Source organism: Arachis ipaensis, chromosome B02 (assembly GCF_000816755.2).
Source record: "Arachis ipaensis cultivar K30076 chromosome B02, Araip1.1, whole genome shotgun sequence".
Taxonomy (NCBI): domain Eukaryota; kingdom Viridiplantae; phylum Streptophyta; class Magnoliopsida; order Fabales; family Fabaceae; genus Arachis; species Arachis ipaensis.
In genome coordinates, this window is record NC_029786.2 from 104,733,436 (window position 1) to 104,745,180 (window position 11,745).

The 11,745-nt window shown below is 32.2% G+C and overlaps 2 protein-coding genes and 1 long non-coding RNA gene across 3 annotated transcripts; 1 reads left to right on the forward strand and 2 right to left on the reverse strand.

Moving 5' to 3' along the window:
- On the forward strand, positions 850 to 4,343 carry LOC107626189 (endoglucanase 17). Its single transcript, XM_021116510.1, has 8 exons — positions 850 to 1,204; positions 1,584 to 1,790; positions 2,299 to 2,499; positions 2,614 to 2,706; positions 2,943 to 3,104; positions 3,292 to 3,397; positions 3,507 to 3,670; positions 4,081 to 4,343. Exons 1-8 carry the CDS (start codon positions 920 to 922, stop codon positions 4,303 to 4,305), a joined length of 1,443 nt encoding a protein of 480 aa, XP_020972169.1. The 5' UTR covers positions 850 to 919; the 3' UTR covers positions 4,306 to 4,343.
- Positions 4,525 to 6,231, reverse strand: LOC110269086. Its single transcript, XR_002358128.1, has 2 exons — positions 6,095 to 6,231; positions 4,525 to 6,009 (listed from the first exon to the last, which is right to left on the reverse strand). It is a non-coding gene; the product is annotated as an uncharacterized LOC110269086 (long non-coding RNA).
- Positions 7,820 to 11,439, reverse strand: LOC107626190 (F-box protein At3g58530). Its single transcript, XM_016329009.2, has 12 exons — positions 11,103 to 11,439; positions 10,950 to 11,009; positions 10,467 to 10,550; positions 10,127 to 10,257; positions 9,947 to 10,022; positions 9,405 to 9,475; positions 8,993 to 9,079; positions 8,842 to 8,914; positions 8,688 to 8,755; positions 8,539 to 8,607; positions 8,223 to 8,328; positions 7,820 to 8,137 (listed from the first exon to the last, which is right to left on the reverse strand). The coding sequence occupies exons 1-12, from the start codon at positions 11,295 to 11,297 to the stop codon at positions 8,072 to 8,074; spliced, it is 1,086 nt and encodes a 361-aa protein (XP_016184495.1). The 5' UTR covers positions 11,298 to 11,439; the 3' UTR covers positions 7,820 to 8,071.

Genomic DNA, 11,745 nt, shown 5'->3' on the forward strand with positions numbered 1-11,745 from the left:
CTATTTAATATTTATAAAGTAGATTTAATTATAAATACCTAATAATGTCAATTCATAACAATCAAACTCTTATATTTTATTTCATATATACAAAAGTCAATTATGAGTTATGACAGAGTGAAAAACTTCCTTAAATGCTTCCAACAACAATTTCCCTTCATTGAGTTGTGTTCTGTTTTTCTTGCAGTGAGATAGGTAACTTTCCAAAACCATTTTAGACACGGGTTATTATAAAAGAAATGGAAAGCATGAAACAGCCATAAACACTTGTGGCAGAGTGGCAGAGAGAGAGAGAGAGTGACGATATTTAAAATTCATGTAAATTAGATAACTCATAACTGATACAAGACTTTAATTTTGATTATTTACAAACTCATTTAACTATGTCTATTTTTTAGATAATTATTTATACAACAATTATGAATTTATATAGTGATATGTAATTAAATATATATATAAAATTCTTTTACATTATTAGTATGTCAAGATTAAATTCTTGATATAATTAAAAGGTGAAACAATATTTAAGCATTACATTAAAAATTTAGAGAAGTATAGACAAATATTTTCTGTTATAAATTTTAAGTAATACAGAAAATATAAAAATTTATGTCTGAGACAAAAGAAAATTTACATCTATATTCATATCTAAATAACAAAAAGAGTATATTCATTTTTTCTAGATACTTTTGTCCAAAATTACAGTATCCAAATTCCAAACACAAGTTTATCTTTTTATTTATTTATTTATTTTTTCCCTTGTAGTAGGATTAGTAGCAGAATGTGGACCTAATTATGGTTGTATTCTAAAGAAGCAGAACGTTACTTTACAGTACCACCTTTTTTTTCTCTCTTTATAAATACACACACAACAGAACTTGGAAGTAAAGAAAGAAGAGAAGCACACACAACTTTGATAATGGCTTTCTTTGTTTCTTCCATCACTACTTTGTTCTCTCTTTTCACCATCACTTGTATTTCCATTGTTACTCTTCCACATTGTGATGCTTTTCCATTACATTACAATCACCACCCTTTGTTGCACCCTCACCACCATCACCCTCACATTGCTAGTCACAATTACAGAGATGCCCTCACAAAATCTATAATGTTCTTTGAAGGCCAGAGGTCTGGTAAGCTCCCTCCTAACCAGAGAATGTCTTGGAGGAGAGATTCTGGTCTCTATGATGGCTCAGCTCTTCATGTATGTATCCGTTCTATCGAAAAAATATTTTATTTGTACTTATTTTGTCTGGTATGTCGAGTATTGTGCTAGTTATTCGATATACCAGACAAAATAATATACAAAATATTTATATAACTAACACAGTTATGTACACTTTTACTATCCAATGTGTAACATTGTTAGAAATTTTTTTACTTACTCTAGCAACATTTACGAGTACTTATTTTTATTTATGATATCTAATATATTATATTGTTGGAACATGCAAATATTTGTAATTATTTCACCATCATACCATGACTTTGATCATTGACAATGTTAGGTACTAATTACCATGTGCTTGTATGTGATTTTGGAGTGAAAGGTTGGTTATTTTGATGTTGAAAATGCAATGCAGGTTGATTTGGTTGGAGGGTACTATGATGCTGGGGACAATGTGAAGTTTGGATTTCCAATGGCATTCACCATAACCATGTTGTCATGGAGTGTTCTTGAGTTTGGTGGACTAATGAGAGGAGAGTTGCAGAATGCAAGAGAAGCAATTCATTGGGGGACTGATTATCTTCTCAAAGCTACTGCATATCCAAACACCATTTTTGTTCAGGTTAGAACCTTTGCCAACTATGGCCATTATTGTAAATTTAGCATGTGTTTTGTAAGTGTTTTAGGACAGTAAATATAGACAGGATAGAAAAGTTATGTCTTTGTTTACGTACGTCCTTAGCTTTTCAATGGACAATAAATTGAGCAAATTCTGTATTTCTCTTAGGCTTGGTTTGGTAAAACTTCTACTTTTTGAAAGTAACTTATTAAGATTTGGTTCGGTAAATCTTTTCCTTTTCAAAAATAGTTTACTAAAGTTGGTTTTTGAAAGATAACTTTTTAAAGTTGTCTTTGTTTCTGTACGTCCTAAGTTTTCAACGGACAACAAATTGAGCAAATTTTGTTTCACCATGGAAACATTTTGATTGTTTCAGTGTTTCTATATCTGTCTTATTCTCTAAGTAAGTTTTTTAGTATCTTTGTATTTCTGTTCTGAATCAGTTGCTGATATGATTAGGAAGAAAAAGATTGGAATTGAGGTTGACATTATTGGTTTTTGGGGTTTGTAGGTGGGAGATGCTAAGAAGGACCATGCTTGTTGGGAGAGACCAGAGGACATGGACACACCAAGAAGTGTGTTCAAGATTGATGCAAACAACCCTGGTTCAGAAGTTGCTGCTGAAACTGCTGCAGCTCTTGCAGCAGCTTCCCTTGTTTTCAGAAGAAGTGACCCCATGTACTCCAAGATTTTGGCCAGAAGGGCCATTAAGGTAAGTAAATCTTGAACTTGATTATTCAAAAGGGTAAAAGAAAAATAGAATTTTTAAAGGAGAAAAATGACCCAACTAATTTTTTTTTCCAATGTGCATTAAATCCGGATATAGGTCTTCCAATTTGCTGATAAATATAGAGGATCATACAGCAATGCATTGAAGCCTGTTGTGTGCCCCTATTATTGCTCTTACTCTGGTTATCAGGTAAATTTTCAACTGTATTTAGTTGAACATTATATGAGATATGTTATTTATATTCATTCTGTCTTATACAAGTCGACACGTGCTAAATAAGTACACATCATCTTTTAATTCTTTACCACAAGTTTGTTTTATGTTTTTTTTTTCATAATTTTTATGTCCACTTTTTAGATCCAATCAACAAGACACTTTTTTCAGTTAGTGGTAGCATACTCAAGTTTCTTTTCATGACATGGTAGGATGAGTTGTTGTGGGGTGCTGCTTGGTTGCACAAGGCCACCAAGAATCCAATGTATCTTAACTACATTCAAGTCAATGGTCAGATCCTTGGTGCTGCAGAGTATGATAACACTTTTGGGTGGGATAACAAGCATGTTGGGGCAAGGATACTTCTTTCCAAGGTCCAAACTCTACCCCTTCCCCATTTCTTCTATTCTCTATTGTTCCAAAAGCTTAAATTATTAGATATAGATATATAAATGAGGATCAAACTCAAACTCTAGACTTGGCAGTTATAGAAAATCTCAACGTGAATAATTTTATCTAAAACCATTAGTCTTAAACCATTTTTGTGGTCTTTGATTTTAGGAATTTCTTGTCCAAAAGGAGCAATCACTCCATGACTACAAGGGGCATGCAGACAATTTTGTTTGTTCCTTAATCCCTGGGTCCTCTTCTGCTGAATATACCCCAGGTAAGGTCCCTATCCCTTTTGTTACTTTTCTCTTACCCTCCCTTCTATGTGGTCCTTCATATTATTATGTAACGGTTAGTTTAACAACGGTTTGGTTGTGCTTAAACAGGTGGACTATTGTTCAAAATGAGTGATAGCAACATGCAATATGTGACATCTACCTCTTTCTTACTGTTAGCATATGCCAAATACTTGACTTCTTCACATACAGTTGTTAACTGTGGTGGAACAACAGTAACACCAAACATGCTCAGAAGAATTGCCAAGAAACAGGTACAAAAAGAATGAGACTGATGAATAATTATATAACACATTGGTGAACAGTGTGAAACAATGTACTTTATGATAATAAATCAATGATTATGTAATATGTAACCGTTACTGTCTCCATTTTCCTATTCAAATATAGTTATTAAAAAATATATAAAAAAATAACTAGATAAAAAACAAAAGTTTACTAATACTTGTTTTGGATTGTTGTGTGCATTATATCACTCTTAATTTAATAAAACAAAAAATTAATCATTGAACCATATGCTATACTATAAAAGTATAAATTAAATATTTCTATGAAATACATTTATGTTGATATTTCATCAAAATTAATTCTCATTATTACATAACAAAATCTTATTCAATAACAATCTAAACTGCCTGTTAATTTGAACTTGATTTTTTTTTAGGTGGATTACTTGCTAGGAGATAACCCTTTGAAGATGTCCTACATGGTAGGGTATGGTCCAAGGTACCCTCAAAGGATACACCACAGAGGCTCATCTCGACCTGATCTTCATGATAGGTTCCCTGATCAACGGTCAGATTATGAACAATCTGAGCCAGCTACTTATATCAATGCACCACATGCACCACTTCTAGCTTATCTTGCACACTCATTTGGTCAACTCTAGAAGGAGACTATTGTGTCCCATTTTCGAGAAATACTTGCATGTTTTGCATGTTTTAAGAACATTTACAACTACTCATTTTCATTTCTAATGTTTAAACAAATCAATAATGGGTAGTTGTAAATACTCTTAAAATACGTATTAAAAATATTTCAAGTGCATACAAGTATTTCTGCAACATCTCCAACTTATTTTGGTGTACTTTATGTATTAATTATTACTAATTTGGGTAGTCTGTGTTTCTTAGGTCACCCCTAAGCCTTATTGTTACTAGTTTAACATATTGCTGTCAGTAAATTTGTGCCAGAAAAAAGGGATTAAGTTTGTAGGGAAGGTAAGCTTGTATGCTAAATGTGGCAATGGTGGTGTTCAACTTATTAAGAACTTTAAACTAAGTAATCACTCTAAATGTGTTTGATTTTACCTTCAGCTATTTGTTTTAGCTGCTATTTGCTTTAACAATTTTCTAAGTTTACCACATTATGTATCATTAGCTACTATCAGTTACATGGATTAATTAAGCGATCATACTCAAAATTAAAAAAAAAAAAGGATCAAATGAAGATTGGAATAGAGGCAAGCAACGATATGGTGCATCAAGTTGAATTTGGTGTATTATGCACCAAGATAATTGAATTTGATAAATTTAGATCATTGTAAATGTACTTCCTCATTATTCAAATCTAATCGTTGAACTATGTTAATGCATCTAACACAAGATATTTTAATAGAAGACTTTTTACTAGAAACTGGAAATAATCCAATAGTTACACAAGCATGTAAAGTTTGAATTTATTTTACTATCTTCGTTGTGTGGAAAAAAGAATATTAAGATTAAGACACAGCAACGGAGAAAGAAGATTTGGTGGACATGTGAAATAGGACTGAAAGAGCTGGTTTAGGTTATGTTAGGCTCTCCCACAAGTGCTATGAAATTGACATCAACTCTTCTTGACAAATAGGGCTTCTCCAAAAAGAGAAAATAACTGAAAACAAAAATCCTAGAAATCTTTCTATATCTAATATCTAATCTATTTTAACACCCTGTTTGAAATAAAATTTTTGTGACTAATTCAAGTTCCTCATAGCCAAAATTGTAGAATCAGCATTTACTCTGCAAGTGGAAATGCTTTTACCTAGTTGAATAATGACAAAAATCCTCACATGTGCAATCAAGAAAGGAATAACTTCTTTTAGTGCCCTAGAAAAATCCTCTTACTACATGTGAAATATTGAATTATGTTTATATATACTAGAAAATAAGAAAAATAAGGAAATAGCATCAGGATGTTAGATACATGCACGTTGGAAGATTTTTAGCTAGGGAAATGATCCTCGTTATTATCAAACATTAAGTATTGATTTGCAACTCAATTTAGACCAAATAAATCAAGGTGAACCTTAACACAATCCAGATATCTTCAAAAAAATCAAGTACACTATTTGAAGTCAAAATACAGAGGCTCGCTTGTTTTGCTACAAATTTGTTAAAAGAAAAAGAAAAGAAAAAAGCAACACAGAAAATGCTGAAAGAATTGCTTGGAATGAGATAAACAACTTTTTCAGTTATATGCTTGTAAAATGTTTTAAACAGAATAAAAATTTTCATTTGGTGGAATACCATAAAGGGCACATCAACTATCAACTATGCACCTTAAAGCATTTCAAGTTAGGAAACAACCGAAGCAATTCTTCGCGGCTCCGTCTCTGCAAAGAGGTAAACTGTTAAAAAACGGGTCCAACTAATACTTGTAATTTGTATATATGGAGCTACTTCCAAGCACAAATTTACCTTGATTCCTATACAGCCATTCACATCAAGAGTTGTAATTTTGTCAGAACAGGACTTTGAGAGTTCCTCCAGGCATTTATCAGTCACACCAGTTATTCCAAACAAGCTGCAAACATTTCCTTTCAACACATTAGCAAGATAAGAGTTTTTTAAGGTAAAAAATAATCACAATCCCCGAATCCTAACATTCTTGTAGGTGCTATTGTTGGTGGACCTGATCTTCATGATAGGTTCCCTGATCAACGGTCAGATTATGAACAATCTGAGCCAGCTACTTATATCAATGCACCACTTGTTGGAACACTAGCTTATCTTGCACACTCATTTGGTCAACTCTAGAAGGAGACTATTGTGTCCCATTTTCGAGAAATACTTGCATGTTTCCCGTGTTTTAAGAACATTTACAACTACTCATTTTCATTTCTAATGTTTAAACAAATCAATAATGGGTAGTTGTAAATACTCTTAAAATACGTATTAAAAATATTTCAAGTGCATACAAGTATTTCTGCAACATCTCCAACTTATTTTGGTGTACTTTATGTATTAATTATTACTAATTTGGGTAGTCTGTGTTTCTTAGGTCACCCCTAAGCCTTATTGTTACTAGTTTAACATATTGCTGTCAGTAAATTTGTGCCAGAAAAAAGGGATTAAGTTTGTAGGGAAGGTAAGCTTGTATGCTAAATGTGGCAATGGTGGTGTTCAACTTATTAAGAACTTTAAACTAAGTAATCACTCTAAATGTGTTTGATTTTACCTTCAGCTATTTGTTTTAGCTGCTATTTGCTTTAACAATTTTCTAAGTTTACCACATTATGTATCATTAGCTACTATCAGTTACATGGATTAATTAAGCGATCATACTCAAAATTAAAAAAAAAAAAGGATCAAATGAAGATTGGAATAGAGGCAAGCAACGATATGGTGCATCAAGTTGAATTTGGTGTATTATGCACCAAGATAATTGAATTTGATAAATTTAGATCATTGTAAATGTACTTCCTCATTATTCAAATCTAATCGTTGAACTATGTTAATGCATCTAACACAAGATATTTTAATAGAAGACTTTTTACTAGAAACTGGAAATAATCCAATAGTTACACAAGCATGTAAAGTTTGAATTTATTTTACTATCTTCGTTGTGTGGAAAAAAGAATATTAAGATTAAGACACAGCAACGGAGAAAGAAGATTTGGTGGACATGTGAAATAGGACTGAAAGAGCTGGTTTAGGTTATGTTAGGCTCTCCCACAAGTGCTATGAAATTGACATCAACTCTTCTTGACAAATAGGGCTTCTCCAAAAAGAGAAAATAACTGAAAACAAAAATCCTAGAAATCTTTCTATATCTAATATCTAATCTATTTTAACACCCTGTTTGAAATAAAATTTTTGTGACTAATTCAAGTTCCTCATAGCCAAAATTGTAGAATCAGCATTTACTCTGCAAGTGGAAATGCTTTTACCTAGTTGAATAATGACAAAAATCCTCACATGTGCAATCAAGAAAGGAATAACTTCTTTTAGTGCCCTAGAAAAATCCTCTTACTACATGTGAAATATTGAATTATGTTTATATATACTAGAAAATAAGAAAAATAAGGAAATAGCATCAGGATGTTAGATACATGCACGTTGGAAGATTTTTAGCTAGGGAAATGATCCTCGTTATTATCAAACATTAAGTATTGATTTGCAACTCAATTTAGACCAAATAAATCAAGGTGAACCTTAACACAATCCAGATATCTTCAAAAAAATCAAGTACACTATTTGAAGTCAAAATACAGAGGCTCGCTTGTTTTGCTACAAATTTGTTAAAAGAAAAAGAAAAGAAAAAAGCAACACAGAAAATGCTGAAAGAATTGCTTGGAATGAGACAAACAACTTTTTCAGTTATATGCTTGTAAAATGTTTTAAATAGAATAAAAATTTTCACTTGGTGAAATACCATAAAGGGCACATCAACTATCAACTATGCACCTTAAAGCATTTCAAGTTTGGAAACAACCGTAGCAATTCTTCGCGGCTCCGTCTCTGCAAAGAGGTAAACTGTTAAAAAACGGGTCCAACTAATACTTGTAATTTGTATATATGGAGCTACTTCCAAGCACAAATTTACCTTGATTCCTATACAGCCATTCACATCAAGAGTTGTAATTTTGTCAGAACAGGACTTTGAGAGTTCCTCCAGGCATTTATCAGTCACACCAGTTATTCCAAACAAGCTGCAAACATTTCCTTTCAACACATTAGCAAGATAAGTGTTTTTTAAGGTTAAAAATTAATATAAAGAGCTCAATTTACATTGTTGCTGTAGCAAGGACATATATATGTGTAAGCAACAGCAAGTGTGTGTATATGTCACTGCATTACTTTAGACATTGCACCACCAATACCATATATACAAGTTCCACAAATTTCTCAAGTTGACATACCTTAGAAATTCAAGAGAGGTACAGTTTTGTGCAATGGATATAACTCCTTTATCAGTCACTCGGACACACCTAGCAATCAAAATGAGATGTAGCTCAGTTACTTTTATATGTTACAAAGTTCCATATATTACAGTTGATGCTTCATTTACCATGTCAGATTCAGAGATGCAAGGTTCTTGGACTTAGAAATATAGGAAAGTCCTTCATCTGAAAGATTCTACAAACCAAAGTTTTTTTTTTTTTATCAGAGGTCAATATTTGATATGTTTCTGCCTAGAAATCTCAGTAATCTGAAGATTTTACCTGTGCACCACAGAGATCCAAAAACTTGAGATGCTCCAGAAGGCATATTTTCTTGTAAGCTTCATCTGTGAAACTAAATCAGAGTAATGATGTGAATTATCCAATTCAAGGTCAAGATAACATTAACTTTAAAAAGAGTTACAATGCCAACCTAGACAATGCATAGAGATTCAAACTCTGAAGAGATAGGCATTTGTGCAATAATTGCTTCAACCCATCATCTGTTATCTTGATGCACCTATGAACCAAATAATGAGATATAAATACCATAATAGAGGTATAAAATTATAATTTACTCCAAATGTTAATTTTAATCATCTAAGCGTACAGCTGCTTGATATATTATTAATATGAAATGTATTTTGAGCTAAAATGTTTGCATCTTGCATGGAACAGGAGTTAAGAAACAAAAACGGGAATCTAACATGCCAGCAAACATTTTCAGACAGCTATGCACAAACGTTTTGAAAGACATCTACAAATTTCCATAATATGAAAATTGATATTTATAATCGCATAGTGTGCTTGATGATACAGAAGCTGTTAGAAATCAATACAAATACCTAGTCAGATTCAGTGACACTAGTTCTGGATAATTCTCAGCAACACATTGTAAGCCACGGTCTGATATATTCTGCAAGTATTAAATCCAGGTAACTTGTTCAGAAACAATTGTTGAAGACATGAATACAAATTCTCAACACCTCAGTTTAGTTCAACACATAACTGTAATTACAAAACCGCACTAAGACAATAAGCTTCAACTCTTCATCTGTCACAACAAAGATGCTGAAATCACAGTTCCAAATAACTCACTGTCATTCATTTAAATAAGAGCTTTGCTGACTCCATTTAGTGACCTTCAAATTCCCATATGCTAGATGTTTTAAGACTTGTTTACTTAACTTTGTTTGTATAGTCATTTGCAACACAGAACTATATTTTTCATCCGAGTTATAAGCTTCAAGTGAAGGAATGGATTAGCTAGATACTCATTCTATGCAATACTTTTTGTGTTATGTAACATAATTTTATTTTCATATTCGCATAAATGATAAAACACTTTAGGAATCAAATTGTAAAACTAATCCAAAGGATCATGTACCTTACAGCCACTTATGTTCAAATCAACTATGTATTTGCAGTTCTGAACTGTTTGTTTCAGTCCTGTATCTGTCACCCTGAGAATATGATTGTTCAGTGTTTTTACCTTGGATTGAACTTTGAATTCAAAATTAAGGATATAAACAGTTAATTTAAATGTCATAAGAAAATATTAAATCACCTCACATTCCAGTAGATGGAAAAGATTTTCAGCTGAGGGCAGCAACTGGTTATTGCTTCAATTCCTGTATCTGAGATTTTTTGGCAGCCATTGAGATTTAAAGACTCCAAGCATTGAAGAGATTCAAAGCACTAGAAATGCTTAAAAACTTTGGTTAGAATGAAAGTCGGCATATAATTTACATCATAAGGTAGTTGTGCAAATATTGTTAATTAAGGTTATCTTCTTTCTTTTAAAATGAAAAGAAGCAACTGATTGTGATTTGAGAACTGAAAATATCAACTTAGCAAGCATAACAGATAGACATAGTATTCAATTTAGATGAAAAAGAATCTGTTACCTTTTGCTTAATAAGGATGAGATGCGAGTCTTCAACGTCTCGCCCAAATTCTAGGTCAATCTTCTTTACATGGCGATATCTAGGCTACAACAACCAAGCAAATTTCATCCCAAAAGTCCAAAACACCATTAACTAAAATATGCTGAAAAAACAATTACAAAGGGGAAACTAAAAAAAAAAATCAGGAAAGTCCTTCATAGTATCTCTAATCTTTACTTTGAAAATCTAAAGTTTACAACAGTTACTAACTGCAGCATCATCAGTATAATCATCACACTTCACTGGACAAAAAGAGTTTAACTTGGACACATTTTCAGTATCATTTCATCTATCCTACATATTCATCAATCTATATTGCCAAATCCCTAAAAGCATCTAACTTCTACACTCATCATACTAAAGGTACGCAGTTAATAGCATCCTTAGATGGTATTGTAAAACAATGGACAAAAAAATTAAAAGAAAAAGAAGAAACAGACTAACCAGAGAAAGAGCAGCAATAAGGCGATTCCCAGCATTATTTGACTCTCGAAAACTGAGTGACTAATAACCAATAAAACAAAACAAAAATGAGCAAAAAAATGAAACTTTGATGGAAAATGAAGAGGTGATTGAGGAGAAGAGAAGAAGGAGGACCTGCCAAAGAGGTTGAGAAGAGAGAAGGGTGCGATTGAGCCATGGACTGACGAGGAGGAGAGAGATGAGGTCAGTCTGAGAGAGAGTGAGAGGCAGCGATGAACAAACAAGCTTCATAACCTGTGGAACTGTTTCTCTGCACCAAATTGCATCCTTTCCTTCTTCAATTTCTTTTTCCGTTTCTGTTTCCTCCATTGTTGACTCAGAACACAGCCTTGATGGTATTGATTTCGAACTTGCGATCCTTTGCTACAACTACTACCAGTTATGAATATGTAGTAGTACGGTCTCTAATGAATACATAAATGAATAATTAACTTTTTTGTGTAATTAAATTTCAGAGAAAGCTTCGAATAATTTCGCCATTCTGTTCAATAAAAATAATGAAAAATTTCATATTAGGTTAGATATTGGAAATTAATAAATTATATAAGCATTAGTTTTCTTTTCGTTTTTTTTTATCATTAGATAGAAATATAAAAGTTTTCATATTTCAATGCATAAAAGATATTTTACTTACAGTTAATAGCTCAAATGACATAGTCTCTCCATACTCAATTAAGAGGTTGCGGATTCGAGTCTCCTATCTTTACTAAAAAAAAAAACTTCATGTGAAGTTAATAATTAAAAAAATTAAGATATT

Excerpts from the sequence above, each read along its gene's own strand:
- LOC107626189 (XM_021116510.1), top strand. The coding sequence starts at position 920 with ATGGCTTTCTTTGTTTCTTCCATCACTACTTTGTTCTCTCTTTTCACC. Across the intron at positions 1,791-2,298 it reads CAAACACCATTTTTGTTCAG|GTGGGAGATGCTAAGAAGGA; the intron begins GTTAGAACCTTT and ends TGGGGTTTGTAG. Across the intron at positions 3,105-3,291 it reads CAAGGATACTTCTTTCCAAG|GAATTTCTTGTCCAAAAGGA; the intron begins GTCCAAACTCTA and ends CTTTGATTTTAG.
- LOC107626190 (XM_016329009.2), bottom strand. The coding sequence starts at position 11,297 with ATGGAGGAAACAGAAACGGAAAAAGAAATTGAAGAAGGAAAGGATGCA. Across the intron at positions 9,476-9,946 it reads TGAACATAAGTGGCTGTAAG|AATATATCAGACCGTGGCTT; the intron begins GTACATGATCCT and ends TAATACTTGCAG. Across the intron at positions 8,329-8,538 it reads ACCTCTCTTGAATTTCTAAG|CTTGTTTGGAATAACTGGTG; the intron begins GTATGTCAACTT and ends AAATGTTTGCAG.